The sequence below is a fragment of the Sander lucioperca genome, chromosome 12 (assembly GCF_008315115.2).
Source record: "Sander lucioperca isolate FBNREF2018 chromosome 12, SLUC_FBN_1.2, whole genome shotgun sequence".
Taxonomy (NCBI): domain Eukaryota; kingdom Metazoa; phylum Chordata; class Actinopteri; order Perciformes; family Percidae; genus Sander; species Sander lucioperca.
In genome coordinates, this window is record NC_050184.1 from 35224658 (window position 1) to 35244214 (window position 19557).

At 41.9% G+C, this 19557-nt stretch overlaps 1 protein-coding gene across 4 annotated transcripts in view; it reads left to right on the forward strand.

Annotated features, from left to right (window-relative positions):
* Positions 1 to 19557, forward strand: part of src (v-src avian sarcoma (Schmidt-Ruppin A-2) viral oncogene homolog) — a 38842-nt gene that overhangs the window by 9490 nt on the left and 9795 nt on the right. Inside the window, exons 2-6 of one of the 4 annotated variants that reach the window (XM_031290511.2) lie at positions 15452 to 15713; positions 15830 to 15929; positions 17601 to 17618; positions 18558 to 18656; positions 19520 to 19546. In XM_031290511.2, the coding sequence (XP_031146371.1) occupies positions 15461 to 15713; positions 15830 to 15929; positions 17601 to 17618; positions 18558 to 18656; positions 19520 to 19546 (497 nt within the window). In that variant the 5' untranslated portion in view covers positions 15452 to 15460. Of the gene's footprint in view, positions 1 to 15450; positions 15714 to 15829; positions 15930 to 17600; positions 17619 to 18557; positions 18657 to 19519; positions 19547 to 19557 lie in introns of all 4 variants that reach the window. The other 3 variants (XM_031290513.2, XM_031290512.2, XM_031290514.2) reach the window with 3 other exon arrangements.

Below are 19557 nucleotides of genomic sequence, written 5' to 3' on the forward strand. Positions count from 1 at the left end.
TCTCTTCTCTGTATTCCATATATTCCCCCTGGGTCAGGCCTTAGATTTCTGTGCCTGAAGGGATTTCTCTTCCTGCCTGGCTGTGCTGCAGATGAGAAGTTAAACGGTGAAAGCCCTAGGCTACTGAAGCAGGAGGCACTCGGGAGCCTCTGCGGACTTGAGCACATCAAATGCTGCCTCTTTGGAATGTGATGAGAGGGGGTGAATTTAAGGGTTTGCCATCACAGTGCTTGAGTTCACTGTAGTCGACATATCTGAAGCATTACAAGGTAGGCCCACACGATATTTGTGCATTTTGATGCTGCATATCTAGTATGTTTGTCATGTTGCGTTACCAGCTGTAGAGTTTTTTTTTTTTTTTCTCTGTTTCTGGTTCCCCACCTTTTGAGTTGACTAGCAGGTCACTCATACTTGGGAAGCAAAAAAAATGTTTTCCTAACGTGACTTAGGCTACACTCTACAGTATACATACATATATCTCCATTATAGATCTACACCACTACGTTTTTTTAAGTGGCACTTTGAAACAAAATTAATCTCCATCCACACAAGAGTTTTAGCTCCAGTAGCAGAAATAATCTCCGTCCATATAAACACGTCTGACAACACATATCACATGACCATTCTCATACACTGGGCATGTGCGTTTTGGTGTAAACAGGAAGCAGATTGTCGGACATTACTCTGCGGTTAAAAATCATGAATGTATAAGTTGAAAACACAGAGCATACTTTGGAGAAAGAACACTAATGGTGAAAAGTAAGATCAGGGATTTATTAGCTTGGAGCGACGGCGAGGTGGAACCTTACTGTAATCCTACCTAACCGATACGACTGACTGACGTGCGTCACTGTGTCCAAAGGTCTCCGTTTGTGCCCGTCCAGACTACAAAGCAACTCTGGAGATTTCAAACCAAAACTGGGGCAGCCGAGTTTCCAAATTTCTCCGTTTTAGAGGCTCGGAAAACGCTGGAGTAGTGTGGACGCGTAAACATAGCAAAATATATTCGTTTTTTTTTTTTTTTTTACCAAAACGTAGTAGTGTGTAGATGTAGCCTTATGGCTGACACATCAAATTAATTGAAATCCTTTATTTCCACCTAGACTGAGTCGGGGTAACCAAAGCCCTGGGGGATTATCTTTTTCTTCTCCTCCATCTCACTCCCCTCTCTCTCTTTCTCTTCCCGGCTTCTTGTTTGAACACATGACCACAGCTCATCAGTCTCCGTTCACTTAATGGCCATATTTCCAAAGAGCAGAGCAGCGCTGCAGAGAGAGGAGGACAGAAAGCTGATGTCTGAGTGAAGCAGGAGAGCAAATTTCACCGATCCAGTAGTAGTAACGCGCTCTGCCTATTCTTGGTATTCAGTGCGCCACAGAGGAACAATACGCAGCTTCTCACTCAATCAACACAACACTGTGAACACCCGGGAGTGCCTGCAGCGCAGTCGTGGTACACTGTGCCTGCCACAGATGCCTCAGATCTCTTAGTGTTCCAGGAGGAGAGATTGCTGCTGCTGCTGCTGCTGCTGCTGCTGCTGCTGCTGCTGCTATTGGATGTATGTCTGTATTCTTTACAAGTGGTAAGGGAACAGCTGAGAGACATTGGGCTGTAAAACAGGGCATGAGGTTGGGTAATGTTCCATTTGACATCATGCTTTCTCCCCCTTCTAAACACGGAACTGTACACTAGGGTAGAGTATGAAAACGATTATTTTCATACTCGATTAATCTGTTGATTAATTTCTGGATGAATGGATTAGTTTGTTTGGTCTCTAAAATGTCAGAAAATGAAAAGTGAAAAATGTTGATCAGTGTTTCCCAAAGCCCAAGATGACGTCCTCAAATGTCTTCTTTTGTCCACAACTCAAAAATATTCAGTTTACTGTCACAGAGGAGTATAGAAACTAGAAAATATTCACATTTAACAAGCTGGAGTCAGAGAGTTTCTGATTAATCGGTTATTAAAAGTTGGCGATTCATTTAATAGTTGTAGTAGTAGTAGTAACTAATTGATTGATTAATTTTTGCAGCTCTACTGTAAAATATTGAATTATGCAATGGTAACTATTGGTTAATGTTCTGTTTTGCAACAAACATTACAGACATTACAGTAATGTCTGTCTCGTCAAAGCCACGTCTGTCACACCCAGTCTAGGAAGGTTAGTCGAAGGTCTCAGTTAAATCAGTGGACTACTTTTTGTGCAAGTAAGTAGGCCCTGTTTTCTTTTCAAGGTCTACGCCAGGAGGGCAACATTCCAAGGGAACATGGCGTGAAGTTTTCAAAGCTGGACACGATTGACAAGGAAATGTGTGAAATGATTGTGGGGTGAGGACACAGACAACCACATTGTGTGTGTGTGTGTGTAAACTCACACACTACTAACCATGTGCAACTAGACTTACTCTGTACAGATATGTGTCATACGACTGGTCTGGTCTGGTCATCACTGAAGCAGGGAAAATGTTGGATGACGTGTCTAGATGTGTCCCACGGTGACGTCACGTGGCTGCTTCTCCATATTTAATCACAGTGCTGCCTGTGAAATTGGGTAGTGTTGGGCTCAAGTTATTTTAATTTTTTATTTATTTTCTAAAAGTCTCTAATTTCGCTGTGGTTTGCTGCTACACACCCCCGTCTGCCTTTGCAGATGTTGGCATTTTAGGCCTTTTTATTTGATTATTATATTGATATTTGATTGGACAGCTTAGACATTAAAGGGGAGAGAGAGGCGGAATGACATGCAGCAAAGGGCCCCAGTTTGGAATGCTTATGCTCTCTCTGTCCATATAACAAAATGCTACAGCATGTTAGCTTAGCATAAATACTAGAAACAGTGGGAAACAGCCACCCTGGGTCTGTCTGAAAGTAGTCTATATCGACAAGGTTTCACTTCTGGGATTGTTCCGGTGCCGCTGGATATTCCGCTGGTTGTCCGCCATTCACCCAGATGTCCGTCACCTTCCTCTTTCTTTGTGTTGTAGTTTTAAACTCTGTGGATTTCTGAGGACTACGGTTAACTGCTCCTCAGATCTCTGCAGGGTAAATCCAGACAGCTAGCTAGACTATCTGTCCAATCAGAGTTTTCTGTTGAAAGACTAAAACAAACCAAAACAAGATCCTTCCCGAGGCAATTTTGCAGAGGCACTGTGGCTCCGTCCGGCACTTAGCTCCGCCCAAGATGATTGTAGGGTTGGATACCGAAACATGGTGCTAATATGGCACTGGGGCCTAGACGGCCGGTATCTACCGGACCGAATAGCAACGCAGATTTCGGTGTCTCATTTCGGTGCTACTTAAATGCCTGTTGGATTCCAACACCAGGACGTAACTGTGTGCAGCTGCCGTTGTCGGAAAAACACAGACGGTGCATTCACTTGAAACCGCTAGCTTAAGCCTCGTTGTGCAAGTTATTGTAAAATACCCTTTTCCCCATCTTCCCCTTTTTTATTTTTTTATTTTTACATTTTCAAAAGTATCGGTTTAGGCACCGGCACCGTTTTAAAAGTATCACTTTAGCACCGGTGTTAAGGAGGAGGGTCCAGTTTTAGAGGTTGATTGCCATCGTCATGAGGCATCTGTTAGAATGCATGAGTGAGCCACAGAGGTTCTGTTTATTCAACAAAGATTTATTTAACAAAAGGTTGAAGCAAATGATAATGGAAAACATAATAGACACACAAGGTTTGGAGGATCTAGAAGAAACAAATAGAAATTAGAACTTAACAAATTCAATATTCTCACAGATAAATAGGGATCTTTAGTACAACCGGTATCGGAAGAAATCCAAACGATACCCAACCCTAGATGATTGTGATTGGTTTAAAGAAATGCCAATAAACCAGAGCACGTTTTTCTTCCATCCCAGAATGCTGTGTGGACTAGCCAGACCCTCCTTTGCAGCGCTGTGGAGGAAGGTCCGGCAATGCGAGACTAGTCTTAAGGTAACAAAATCGGCCTATCAGCACCTCTAAAGCTAATTAACATTGATTTATTCCATATTTTGTTCATTCTTTTCATTCTTCTATTTGTTTAATCCATAGAAAAACCAAAGAAAAAAAAGTCTGTCGAAGTAAAACCACTAGTTGTCGTTTTCACACTTAACTAAAGAAGGTATGACATATTTTAGAGGTGCTGGAAGACATTTTGTTTTCTTTAGAGAGAGCCAGGCTAGCTGTTTCCCCCGGTTTCCAGTCGTTATGCTAAGCTATGCTAACTGTCTGCTGGCTCCGGCTTCATAGTTAGCATACAGACATGAATCACATCTAACCTTGCGTCAAGAAAGCGAATGACCATATTTCCCACAATGCTCAACTATTCCTTTTTACCAACATGTTTCAGTAGGTCTCTCCCTTCAGTCCAAAAGCCAAGACATCACCTCATCTAAAATGGCTCAGATATTTTCTTACTGAGCCTCAATCCCGGAAATAATTTCATGTATGTCATACTCAGATTAGGAACAAGGGATAACAGAAAATCCATGAACCTAGAGTTGGTGCCAGCAGTGTTTGTTGTTTGGAAGTGGACGGGGGGGAAAAAAATTCCTGTATAAGCACGGGGTTTAAGATAGAGCGGCCAGCTGCTCAGCTCTGCGAGCCCAGAGATGTCATATGATTTTAAATGTTGGGTAAGCTGTGGCGTTTGGCAAACAAAAGGTGATCTGACTGAGCACGCTGTAGGTTGCTTTTTTAGCACAAATACCAGTGGCACACACGCAGGCACCCAGTGAAAGGGATAAGGTCTCACAGCTTCTGATCCTATTATAGAAGCCAAAGCACTGCAGCCTCCTGAGAAGCTGGGAAAATGGGTAAACATGGTGTTTTTATGGGAATCTTCCTGCTGTAAACCCGGAAATATCACAATGGAAAGAAATGAGGTGATCTCTCTTTCTCTCTGTGTCACTTTTCTCTCTCTGTCAGCCCCATTCTCTTTCTCTCCCAAATTCTTTCAGGTCACGTGTCATAATTTAGAGAGACGGAGCCTCCGCTAATCTTGACTTTTTCTTCATCAGATAGGCATGCAGCGTTCTGGCCCAGAAAAGTCTGTGTGCAACTATCCTACATCTGTGCCATTTGTTAGTTTGTGGAATGCTTGGAATCACCTCCATGGCAACGGGCTGTGTGTGTGTGCGTGGAGCGGTAAATATTGACTTCACCACCTCCCCATCCCTGTGTCGGTCCGTGACAGGAGCATGGGGGGGGGATCGGTACACACACTTTATCCAGGAATCAGCAAAGTCCTGCCAACGGGGGCGTGTGTTTACCTTCAGACCTCCAAACACGGAGGAGCATCCTGGCTCAGAGTGGTTCAGTTGGATTCAGTGTGTACTTACAATACAAAAGAGCTGCAATGCCAGGAGATATTTGGGACATACTACTTCATCTTAGCTCTTTTTTTAATGATCGACCTAACGGGGGAAGTAAACGGAAGTGTGGTTTCCCTACACAGGTTTCAGTCTTTGAAACTTAACTGGCTGTATCTGATTTTGTTTGGCCTTCCTGTCTCTCATAACCACTCACACATACACATTGTATCTATATTTTTGTAATTTATTTTATGCCTTTTGCTGTTTCATGTAGCCAACCTTATGCTTTTTGTTTTCTAATTCCATGCTTACTTATGTTTTATTTGTAGATTTTAGGACTTTTGTAATTGCTCATAATATACATATTTTTCTCTTCCTTAGGTGAAGTTGCTTCTATAAACCCCTAGGGGTTTTCTTAATCTCACTTGCACAATCTTTCTTTTTATTTTTATTTTCTTGTTGTGTTTCTGTTGCCTTGATTTTATTGTGCCAATTACTGTACATAAACCTTAAACCTGTGCAGGGGAAGCACCGATGTGCAAACACATCCAAGCAGCCATTTCCTCTATTCGTGTCTATTCGTGTTTGTTGATGGAGAAGAGAAACAAGATGACATTTAACCGTTACCAATGTTTGTTCAGAACCAGGAACCAGTCCACCTGTTTTGGTACAGAATGAGTTACTTATCAAACTGTGTGATTAGGGCTTGTAAACTGTAAGTGGAGATTGTTTGCAGTTTTCCCACAGCAGATGGATTTGTTGAGACAAGATCAGAGAAGTGCGTTAAGGCCTAGCAGCAACAGCAGTAGCAGTAGTAGTAGTGGTTTGACCTGTCTATCCTGTCTTGTCATTGCAGCGGCCGTGCTGTTTGCAGGCCCCCAGATGGAATGTCATCACAGCGTTTGGCGAATACGATTAGGGAATAGATGTTGTTAATCTGGAGAGAACAAGCAGGGCTGGATTATGCTACGATTGGTCGCTGGTGACGCAGGAGCCAAAGTCCCGCTGTAGTAATTACATATACTGTAGAGAGCATTGAGATGAAGGAATACATCCACCAGGCTGACATCAGGATCACTCGCCTACACAGGCACAGACTGTATACATTACCTGTAAACACACACATACTTCCTATACCCTAAACTACATCAGTTGTCCCCTCTTTACTCCAACTTTTAGGCACAGTTCAAGGCAAAATAAAAAAAAAATGTATATATATTTTTTTCTTACCTGTAGTGCTATTTATCAACAGGGTTGGGCATCGTTTTGATTTTAACAATTCTGATTCCAATTCTGATTCTTCCTTTCGATTCCGGTTCTTCTCGATTCTGATTCTTTGATGGATGAAGTTGAAACGGGTCACATGCTTATTTCACAGATAAGAGGAAAATTGTATTTTGATTCAATAGTGATTTACAGTTATCCCGGGCTTTTTTAAACGTAAAGTAAAGCCACACTTTAGAGCGCCGCTTACTGTGCTCCATGGCTGCAACACAACAAGCGTCTAGGACTACAGTGGCCACTAGGCAAACCAAAACTTGCGCGTGTTAAATTTGGAACCGATGATCAGATTCGTAACCAAATTTTCGAAACTATTCCAATTTTTTAAAAAAACTATATCATTGGAATCGTAATAATTGAAACGATTCCAAGTTGGAACTCAGTGCCCAATGTTATTTATCAATCAAGATGGTTTTGGTGTGAGTTTCCCAGTGTTGGAGATATTGCCTGAAATGATGTCTGCCTTCTCTCCAATTTAACTATCACTAATATCTAACTATCAACCAACCTCCTCTGCTGAGCTGTTACTGCAGCCAACCGATACTGCTAGCTCACCTGAGCTAACGCTACAGCTCAGCAGAGGAGGATGCAATTAGCCTTTACATCTCGCTCTGTCACGAGCGTGAACCTCTTATCCATGAGTACGCTTTCTTCTGCGTGGTGATACGGTTGGCGGGTGTAGTTCTGTAGGAAGAAAACAGTTCCTCCATGAAACTGCTCACAACCAGGTTTGTGAATTATATTGAGTAACCAGGTCATGATTTCTGGAAAGAGACCTTGATGTTGACTTATTCAAATGTATTTATTTGGCGCTTTGAGCACCATCGAGTTCCAATTTCTTTGACAGAAGGCAGACATCTCTGGAGGCGATATCTCCAAAATAGCACCACCGTTAAGAGGAAAAATATGTATTTTGGAATTTGGGATGAACTCTCCCGTTTAAAGTGCCCATATTATGAAAAAAACACTTTTTCTGGGATTTGGGGTGTTATGTTGTGTCTCTGGTGCTTCCAAACACATACAAACTTTGAAAAAAATCCATCCATGCTGTTTTGAGTGAGATACGGTTTCTGAATGTGTCCTGCCTTCAGTCTCTAGGTGAGCTGTTCAAAATCGGCACGGCTTGTGACGTCACAAGCCGAAACGAGCAGGCTAACCGCAACCATTAGCTCTAACGCTAGCATGCTACCTCGTTCTCAATAGCAAAGCACTGCTACAACACACACAAGTTCACCATAATCTACAAAAGAACTACTTACATGTGCGCCCTCATTTAGAAGTCTCCCAGCTAATCCTGCCTTGTAACTGACCGAAGTTGTAGAAACAACCTCTTTTACTGTCTATGGAGCTAGCTAGCTGACATGATCTATATCTGAGCTACTGGGCATGTGCAAGTGCAATCAAAGATAGTACAGAAGAAGAAGAAGAAAAGAGGTCTCACTCTGTAGCTAAAACAGAGACCAGCTGAAAAGAGGATCTGCAGCAGTGAGAGAGAGCACTGCAGTACAACAAAAATATGTTGTACTGCGTTGTTGTAATGTAAACCTATTCTGGTACAACCTTAAAATACAATTATGAACCTGAAAATGAGCATAATATGGCTGCTTATAAATAACAAGAAGACTGGTGTATGGATTTTTCATCCATTCTTGTTCATGGTCATGGTTTCCAGCACACATGAATAATACACACACACACACACACACACACACACATTTAAACGTTTGATCTCACCTTATGCAAATGCAATAAAAACAGGATGATATCTCCATGTAGTCCGGCACCTGTTGTTCACTCAGCCTGTGGAGACGACATGTTAATTTGTCTCCTGCACATGTTCTGCACAATGGCTTCATTCAGGATCATATCATCTATCTTTTCTAATTCAAAATGTACTTCTTTTTTTTTTTTAAGTGGTCAACCTTGGGTCATCACTGTCAGTGTCTGAGCCTGCAACGTAATAATCACTATCATCACTGTCTGGTGAAGTACGGCAACTTCTAAACAGGAGCATGGTAGAGTTACCGCATCAGATCGCTAAAATGTCCAGCAACTAGCCAGCTAGATTCCCGCTTATTAAAATGTAGGTCTTCTGTCTGTCATCTTTAAGGCCGCGTTCAGAGTGCCATCAGACGGTCCGGCAACAGCACAGGTCTTTCCATTCATTTTGAATGGGGGTAGTGGCGGGGGTTGCCACAGGGGGGACACTTTAAAAAACGCAGCGGGCCTGCTGCGAAAAGTTCAGACCCACTCAATTTTTGGAGAAACACAACCCCACGTCTCGCTGCGGTGGCCAATCATGTAACGGAGATCAGACTTGTCGGTGTGTTTTGAGCTGTGGTTTGAGGCGGTATGAGAATCCCGTACAGGAAACAGGAAACATCACTGCCTCTATCACTGCCACAAGAAAGTTTTAAAACACTATGAGGGTAAAACAAACAACAAAGCACTCCCTATGTCTCGCTCGTCTCTTTTCTTTCTCTCCTGTGAAATAAAGCTGCCTTAAAGTGCGGTCGCAAACGTCGAAATCTATAAAGTATCTGACGGAAAACGGTAGGCTAACTGTGAAAGTGTACTTGTGCTTTGTTGGGAGGGTTTAAGAATACAACAGGACGTCACACAAATGGGCCGTTTCATTGATTCATTGCACTATCCTGCGGAAAATCGTCCCATCACTTTTTTTTTGGTGTGAATGCCTCGTACCCCTCCACCATCTGCCGCGGGAGGTCGTTGTTTACATGATCCTGTTTAAATAAATCTAAAATAAAATCCATTACAGTTAGAGCTAGTAATTCTTTTTGCAGCAGAAAGCTAAGGCTTTTGTCTTTCGGGTCACGTTGTACGCTCAGGATGGCGCGATCACATTACGGGACGTCCGGTGCAAAAACGGCAGGCGGACCATTTCTATTGAAGATGATGAACTATTAAAACGCCTTCATACACTGCTCATAAAAATGAGCATATCTAAAAAATGTACAAAGTTCAAATAACTAATGGAGTGTTGAGAAATATTTTGTTCATGTTTCTACATTCAGAAGTATTTTGGATCAATATGTTTTGTGTGTTTATAAAGTTGATGAAAACACATGTCAAATTCTTTTATTTGTTTTAATGAATGCAGTGTTTCCTCCTATGTTGATTTTGTAGTGGCGGCCTGCCATGGCAAAATTTCTGCCGCCACGGTATCAGAAATAGGGCAGACGCACAATGTAGTCGCGGTTGCCTTTTAAATTATCCTACCGACATAATGCACCCCCTCGTTGGCTGCCGCTCACATAATACTGAGCACCCATGAAGGTAAAAATAGACATACACATACATGTATGTTAATGTCATATGAATAACCATAATTCCAAGGATATTATTAAACAAGATAGGCAGAATCATTTTTTTTTCTCTTTTTAAACTCATGGCTGCACGTTCTGTATGATTTCTTATTATCTTACTCGGGTGGCGTCAGAGGAATAAATGCAGAGGGTTTTAGACTAATCCCAGTGTGCCTGCCCTGAGCGATCCATCATCATATGTGAACGGGGACACGTGAAAGAATGTCATTATACAGGAGCACTTGTTTTTCCTACTAAGTGTTAAGACAACAGTTTCATTGTTGTAATTCTAGTGTTACAGAAAAGGCTTAATTGTGACCTTTAAACCTGCTGCCTGTGGCATCAAAGACGGGTCTTTTAGTGAAGGTAGATTGTCAGTACATGCCCAATCCATATATCAGCACCGTTTGTTGGAAGTGAGGGGTCTACTGTAGCTGTCATCACAACATACAAGTCGTGACATGCCACTTCACATAGCAGAGTTTCACAATTTTCCTCAGTATTTCTTTGTGTTTGCTTCAGCTTTGTAGTGGAAATGTCTCGTTAAGTCTGCATACAGAGCATCTGAAGCAAGATTTGTTCACTTATGATGTGCGTGACTTTTTGATCCTTACCAAAATATGAAAAGAATTTTTTTTTTGTGTAAACGAGCCAGTCAGAGCACAGTAGACTTCATTACAAAGCCTGTGTTGTTGGGGATGGGCCAGTGTCATGATCCTTCACTGACAAAGACTCCATCAGTAAAGCCTGTTCATAGAGGAATGACACCACCTCCTTTCTTTTATTTCAATAAGAGGATACCAGTGAGAGATTTGTAATTGTTTTCTTTTCATATCAAATGGAAAAAGCAAGCAAAATGGGGATATGCAACATCCTGTAGGGGGAAAACAACCCACGCAGCAATATTTAAAGACTATTCCCATTTACCAAAAGCCCAGGAGACTTGAAGGATTTGGAATTCATTGTCAGATCTTATGCATAATTAAGCAAATCCCACCACCCCAGACAGTGGGTGCTTGTTACAGTACCTCAGCTCTATTAGGCCAGAATTAGGCTGTCGTTACCATTAGGTACTGATGATACTCACACAAACATGATTCCTGCAAGACATGACATTGTTTGGCTTCATGACTTCCTTCATTTCCATATTTCCTGCCGGCTGTTAAGAGCTACAACACGCTAAGATCTGGCAGCCCGCGAGCCACAGGCCACTTCTGTGTCTTGTTTATGGCGCCTGCTGTGAGCCGACAAAAGCTGGCTCTGTTGCAAACTGAGTGTGAAGTAAAGGTCCGGGACTCTCTTAGTGCTCTGTTTGCCGTTCACTTAGTTTGGTCTTCCCTTTCTGTGAGTTTTCATTGTCTTTGTCTGGGTCCCAGTATTAGGACGCTGTTGGCCAAAGGAACGAAATTCTATTTAATCCTGAAATTTTTTTCACCACATTCGATGCCATGTTACATGCACAGCTGCTGTCCTACAAGCAAATTCAGCGTGTCAGCAAGTGTCACTTTTTATTTAAGCACCATCTGAGTTGTATCATTAAGGCGACATCCCTTAAGTGAAAGTGTCATCTGTGTGGAACGGGGGAAATCTTTTCCACAGCTAACAACTGGAGATGAGCGAGGCGGCGTCTTAGCTGTGCTCTTCCTCCGATGGCTTATTAACTATGCATCCAGTCTGCTCGCGGAGAACACACATCACACAAAGAGCAGTTCCCTGAGCCACCCGTCACCTTTATGTCTGCTCTCTTATGTGTGTGTCTGTCTGTGTCTGTCTGTGTCTGTGTGTGTCTGTGTTTGTCTGTGTGTGTGTGTGTGTGTGTGTGTGTGTGTGTGTGTGTGTGTGTGTGTGTGTGTGTGTGAACACAACAGCACGCTATGTTACACTTGCTGTGATGCGACCCCCTTTACGCAGACATGCCCCGGCGGGAGATATCGACTGTCCGACCCTATTGACCCCTCTTCACTCCGCCCCCATCTCGCCCATTCATGATGCCAACCCAAAATCAACCCCCGTGCTATGTTCCCCTTGCCATTCCTCACTCTTCTCGTACTTTCATTTCTCCTGCCGCTTTCGTGTTTTAATATTTATCTCTGAGCTGCATCACTGCTAACTAGGGGTGGGACACAATATCGAAACGGCAACATATCTTTGTCCTGTAAGTCCAAATTCTGGACCCATAGTTGCTAGTAATTTTAATGTACAGACTGAAAAACTTGTGCTGCAGAATTGTGCCGTTTGGACTTGCAGTAAAAAAAGAGACAAAACCTGCACTTTTCACGGGCATTTTGTATTCATAGTTATAGTTATATCATAGCATGTATCGTGATGTGTCGTTATAGGATTGTCTAGCAATATATTCATTATCGCAGAATTGCTGTATCAAGATATTATCCATTCCAACTCCTACTGCTGACATGTGCACTTGGTCATACTGTACATCCATCCGTCTCTGCTTCCCCTCTCCCAGAAGATTGCAAGTCTGAAATAAGGGGGGTCAATGAGGAAGCATCAAAAATGACCGACAGGAACCAGTTCACTAATATCCCTTGTGTGGTTAGATAACTTCTTTGTGCCACACATTTTCCACCATATGTCACTGCATTGCTCTGACTGCGAGCATGCCTGCCAGCTTGTGTACTGTAGCTTGTCTCTTGTTTAGGATTAGACTGTTTGCCTGTGAATGAGAGTGGGCTCATGCATTAGCTGACTCCAATGTCAGATCCAACAGATGCTTGGCTTCCTAAATAGCAACAGTCAAGTTGGGGGGATGTCAGCAGAAGGCTGAGCAGCCTGATACTACTCATGTGCACTCTGACGCTCCTCTGCTTACCAGAAGGGCTTCCAAGCCACCCCACCTTTTATAGTGTTTTCTGTAAATTAGCATTTCCTAGTGGACCCCCGTGGCTATATCTATCCACGATAGCACAGGCTTGAGTCTCTAAATTATCCTTGGCTTAGTGTAATGATTTCCCGCCACTAAGCTGTTATTAGAGCCACTTCATCAGCCCGAGTAGGCGGCGAATCTTTAGTAATGAAGAGACAGAGTCCAAATCCAAAAGACCTTTTGGTTTGTTCTCATTTGGTCTCTTGGTAGAGTATCTAAAATTCTGTCCATTACTGATGTTCAACACTATCATGTGATGATGACTGACTAATGCTCACACTGATTTTAAATCGATCTAGAACTACTTCACTGGTTAAACAGTCAGCAACATGATAAAAATTAAAGCCATGTTCAAGCAACGTGCTCTTAAGTGTTGTGATCCACATAGAGCCTATAAATGGATCAGTGGCTGCACAGTGGAGATACAACTCATTATCAATCCATGTGTTGATTATGTGTTTCCATTAAAGCTGCACAAATCAATGATTTTAAATGAACAATGGATCAGATGAGCTATGTGTAATTTGTAGTGATGAAATCACAGAGTTACCAACTCACATTTCTCACAAGTTAGAGTGTTTTAGCATCTTTCGGGCAATTGTTTTGGTTTCTGCGGCCCGCAACTTCACTGTTGTGTTTTTTTCAATTAATATTGAACTTATGTTTGTCAGGTGGCCAGAGACATGTCTCCAAATGAATGATGATGTCAATTTGTGTCTGCTGAATGTGTAAATAGGCAACTGTTTGTCAGAGTTCATGAGGCCGTCTACAATTTGACCAACAATCCAATATCCAAAGCTATTCAATTTACTGTGCAAAACTGCAAATCCTCCCATTTGAGAGGCTAGAGCTATGGAATGTTTGCCAATTTTTAGCCGTGTCAGTCACGGCTCTAGTGATTGCAATTTTTTTTTTTTTTTTTTCGCATTTATTTATTTAAAACAGGGACAATGTACAATATACATTAACCTTAGACAGGAGAGATCCATTTTACCAGGTTGTAGCACTTGTGCTAATTTCCACCTGTAGTCCCTGGGCAGGCTGATGTCAAACAAATAAATTTAATAACACATTTATCCCAAAACCAACATTAACATGATCATACCCTTCATTCATTTATCAACATTCATTTACAGATATGCTCCCCCATATACATCAGTTACTATACATTATGTGAACATGTTTGTTTTAAAAGAAGCCATTTTTTGGCCTGATATGAAAAAAATGTTAAAATTTATAAGTGTTATCAGCTCAGTTGGCAACTTATTCCACTGTCTGATAGCCACACTTGAGAAAGCTGAGCTGCCGAATGCTGTTTTACACTGAGGAATCCTACACTCGCCCCGAACAGTCGACAATGTTGGCTGATCAGTCCGTTCATCACCACCACCAATAACTTTGGTGATCCCTTGACTTTTCATCTAAAAATGTTGTTCAATACTTTGGTTTATGACCAAATACCTTAAAAAATAATGACATTCTCGTCAGCATCAGCTGTACTTAGTGTTTTAGTGCTAATTAGCAAATGTTAGCATGCTAACCCGCTAAACTAAGATGGTGAACATTTCCCCTGTTAAACATCAACATTTTAACATTATCATGTTATCATGTTAACATGCTGGGTTTAGCAACATTGTGCCTAAGCACAGCCTCTCAGCGCTGTAAGTGTGGCTGCAAATTATTTAAATGATAAATTGGTTTTCATAATTGTTGGTGAGCAACACGGTCACACGGAATATGTGGAAGCAGATTTCTGTTGAATATTCTACAGATTTTCCGCAGACTTTAAACAAATGAAAAAATAATTAAAATAAAACTCAGAATGTTAACACATCTCCATTCCAAGCAGAAAAAAATCTGCAGATTTCATTCTGGATCACCCCTTAAAACAGAAACAAAAAATCAGCAGATTCTGTTTGGGCCTGGTGAGTCATTTAATTACTACAGCACTTCTACATAGATGAAGAGCGAAGTAGCTACTTTTTAGTTTCCTGTTAATGACTAAAGTGGTGTGAATGTAAATAGGGTTTGGTGGGAGATGTACTTAATAAATAAACTGACTTATCTTGGAAATGTTCAGTTTGAATAAAGGTATGGACTACGATGACTCTGGACTATGATGAGTCTACAAAATGCTGATGTCTCTGTATGTGCATCTGTGTCTGAGACATGTGCATGCAAGCATGTGCGACATGTCTGTTGTGTGTATGTGCTCAGCTGGTGGCACTCGAGTGAAGTGGATCTCGTGTCTGTGTTGAAACCGAGGAGTGGCAGCTGCACCACCGTCCGTTGGGAGGTTTTGGTTCATGTGGTCTACATGACACTGTGTCTCAGTGGGTTTAGAGCTGCGGTCTCCATTCCATCTCTGGTTAGCGTTAATCCAAACAAGCATTTTGAAATGACGTATCGGAATACTGTAAAATTGAAGATAAACTATCCACTGGTCTGTTGTAAAATTAAAGATTTCTGCAGCTGTTATTATTGCAGTCAGAGGAATTTATTCCTGAGAATGTATTCTGAGAAAATTACGCATGACAGGAAGTCTATCTGATGCAAAAATGATGTAATTTATCTTTTACTGTGCCTTGAAAATCCATTTTCTTTTTTTAACCTACAGTCTCAGACATTTTATCTCTGTCCTTGAATGCACCACAGGCCTTGGCTATGGGGGGATCCAAGAGTAAACCCAAGGATGTTGGCCAACGAACCCGCAGCATCGAAGGCAACCTCAGCTCTGGAGGAGGAGCTGGCGGCCATTACCTCAGCTCCAATCAACAGTCCTTAACACCCAATCGTAGTCCTATTATAGATGGAGGTCTGGGTGGCAATCAGCCGACGACCAGTACCCCAGAGCTGGCCCTGTTTGGAGGTGTGGACAGTAATACTGTCACTTCTCCCAACAGAATCACACTAGCAGGTGAGAACCTCGGCTTTTAGATGTAGTGGTTTGTTGTGTGGGTTGTTTAAACTGTACTGTATGCACTGTATGTACCGTATGTCTTTGGTAAAAGCCAAACTTTCTCTCCTTTTTAGGAGGTGTGACAACCTTCGTGGCCTTGTATGACTATGAGTCTAGAACGGCCTCAGACCTGTCATTCAGGAAGGGTGAACGCCTCCAGATAGTCAACAACACGTAAGGAAAATACAAAAAACCATCACATGCCCTTTTTTTTTTTTAATCCATCTCTGCCACATGCACACACAAACGCACTCAAGAATTGTCCAAAAACACGTATTTCATACACACACACTGTGTAAATGATGAGGAATAACTGCACATAGACACGTCCACAGATTGTCTGTCTGAGTTATTGCTCAGTTGTTTGGCTGGCTGCTTTGCACCCCGAAATGCATGTCACTTATCGTCTCTCTGAGACCCACTGTAACCATAGGAACGGGCTTCCCTCACAAAGCGCTCGCAGAAACGTGTCAACTGGCACATTTCTGCACAATTTTTTGCTTAATTCACAAAGAACTGACTACATCTCGCTGCTCAGCCCACCTTAGTAAGGACATGGCTATTTGTATTGTTTTTTTCTGAGAAGTAGACACAGTGCGAGACCCAGTTACCAAAACCCAAATCTAACCTGTTTAAGAGGAGTCATGCTTGTTTTTATAAAATATGGGCCTGCTCTATGAATCAATAGAGGTGCAGTGAACCATATACTGTAGTGCTGCACCCCCAGTGCTGCTTGCCCGTTAACAAACTACTGACCTAGAAGGCAGCAGCTGAGGACAATAGAGGATTATCGCTGCATCTGGCCCCTTAAGCCAAAGACCTGGGTCATTATTGGGTCAAGTACACCCAGAATCCATTAACAATCTCTAAGACTAGTTAACGGGTTATCACAGTCAAATAAGGTGTCAGTCAGGCTCGTCTTAGCTGTCTGATTGGTCCAATTAAATGATATAGCCATGCACAGTGACCTGTGTGGGCTTTTGTTGTGATAACATCCGAGACGGTTTAGAACCGAGACGCCCCAACTCAGAGTAATTTCCTGTATCTGTGTCACGTAGGTTGCTCCACTGCCACGCCTCTTTAGGAGACTAGCGGCAGGTCCTGAGTGTATTGATTCCAATGGGAAAAGTGAACGTGAACGCAGATTACGAGCGATTATTTCGCCCCATAGTCACCAAAGTAAATATCGGACCTCATTTTTCACAAGTCACATATCTCCGGAACATTCTGACACTAAAATGGCATTTTTCAGACGAATCGGGAGTAAATTACCTTTGTTCCAGACTTGTTTCTGACTCAGGAACAAACTCTCACGAGATCTGACAACACAGAGAAGCTAACGTCAGCTAATGTCCGTGAACGCCCTAACAATTTTCATGATGCTAAATATGTCTTTTAACTGTGTAAATATGTAATGTTAGCAATAGAAAAATATGAATTAATTATACACTAACTTTTCATCCATCCCCATGAAGTGTACACTTTCAAACGAGGCCACGCCCATTTAGGAGACAGGAAGTGTGGGCCGTTTCATGCAGCGCGTAATGCGCTTACTTTAGTTATAGACAATCTTTTATAATATTGTGCCCCGTGCATGTTTTTCACCCTTTTGCCTCATCATTGTGCCTCTTTCGTCTGCAAGTTATGTAATGGTTTCAATATTTTACATTCATTGCTTTATGAACTGTATTGGTTGTGTTATAAGTCTGTTCTGTGTACTCTGCTATTCTTCCACTGCTCATAACATGCTCTCTGTATTTTCTTTAACCCCTTTCTTCTCCACCATTTCCCTTTCATCTCTCCTTCCATTTCTCCATAAAAAAAAAAAATCACAATTTTTTACAGGAGGAAGGTGAACTGCAGGTTTGTGAAGCTTCTCTGGAATTGCATCTGAATGTGCCGTTTGTCTGCCTGTGTGTTTGTATCACCTGAAGCATATGCAGCACTTTTGCACTGTAATACCACCTCACTAGGAAGGCACCGACCGACCACATAACTCTGCCCATGCCCCATGAGCCCTCAGCACTGTAGTCACGGGAAGTTGGTGCAAAGCCTTGCAGCACTGTAATCAATTCAGGTTAATGGAGGCAATTAAGGTAATCAAACCATAATTTGGATTAGGGCTGTGCATTTAATTGAATTTTAATCGCGATTTTGGCTCCAAATCACAAAAACAATGTAATCGAGAAAAAAAAACATTTTGCATGTTATTTATTTATTGTTTTCAACAGATTGTGAACGGGCACTGCAACCGTTGATCTTATTATGTGTTTATTATTTAATACTATTTTAACATCCGAATATATGTTTTATAAAATGTATTTTAAGGGGTATTCAAAAAGTTCAACGGGAAAAGTATTTAGGGAAATTTCACAGCCGTTTCACAGTTTTTCAATCAACATTTAAATTGTGATTTGTTTTCCGTAATCGAGCAGCCCTAATTTGGATTCTCTGAAGTGAATGTTGTGCTGCAAAGCTACTCACTCCCTGATGATAAAGTAGCATACAAGCACCATCCCTCCCTGTTGTCATATCCACACGAATGCATGTTTTTTTTAATACTTATATAACCTCCAAATGTATATTTTAACAGTAGAGATGCCTGGGCTTGCATTTTATCAAGCTTCTCCGGGAGCAAAGAGCTCAATTAACGTTGGGGGGGTGGGAGATCAGCAACAATTTATTTATACTCTGAGATGCTTGATAAACACCAGCCCTGTAAGTCAGACGGAGTGTTTTATTTGCGTGGTGGATGTGCGATGAGCCTCGGTGAAGCTGTGTGTTATCCTTTCATCTGTGCAGAGAAGGCGACTGGTGGCTGGCGCGCTCCCTCACCACCGGAGAGAGCGGTTATATCCCCAGCAATTATGTGGCTCCATCTGACTCCATCCAGGCAGAAGAGTAAACTTTTTTTTTTCTGTCTTGTATCTGTCTTTCATCAAGCACATGAAAGAAATACCACTCGCATGTTTGATTCTTAAGACTTTTCTTTGCTTTTTATCTTCAATGTGAATTTGAAATGAGAATTCAAAGGAATATTTCGACACGTATTTGCTTTCTAAGAGTTAGATGAGAACACAGATACCACTCTCTGTAAATAGGAAGGTACAGCCAGCAGCCAGTTAGCTTAACTTAGCTTAGCATAGAGACTGAAAACCACTGCTTGCCTGGCCTCTTTCCAAGGTAATGACGTCTGCCTACTTAAACCTATTAACACACTATTATCTCGTTTGTTTAATGTCATTTTGTGGTTTGAGCGGGGGTTATGTGTGGGACTATTTCTTGGCTGGTCAGGGCAACTTCCTGGAGTCTCAGCTGGTTGCCTGGCAACCTCACAGTTAAGACAAGACTCCTGGAAGTCACTGCGCCCTTCAGAGAAATAGTCACGCTCATTACCCACTGGTAGGCGAATTTCTTTTGACAGAGCTAGGCAGGCTAACTGTTTCCCTCTGTTTCCAGTCTTTATGCTAAGCTAAGCTAACTAACTAACTTCCGGCTGTAGTGTTGTATTTATTGTACAGACATTTGAGTGATCTCAATCTTCGCATCTAAGTCTCGGCAAGAAAGCAAATAAGCGTATTTCCCAGAATGCGGAAGTATTCCTTTGAATGACTGTGGTACATTTACTGTTTTCTACTCTTGGGAGAGACATGCACTGCAGATCTTTACATGCTAACCTGCTTGCTTACACAGTCAAGCCACACAAACTACTTTTTATACTTTTATAACAACTCAATTTCTCACTTTTCCTCCTGCCCCTGCAGTCATCTCAGACTGACTCTAGAGTCCAGGTAAGCAGCTG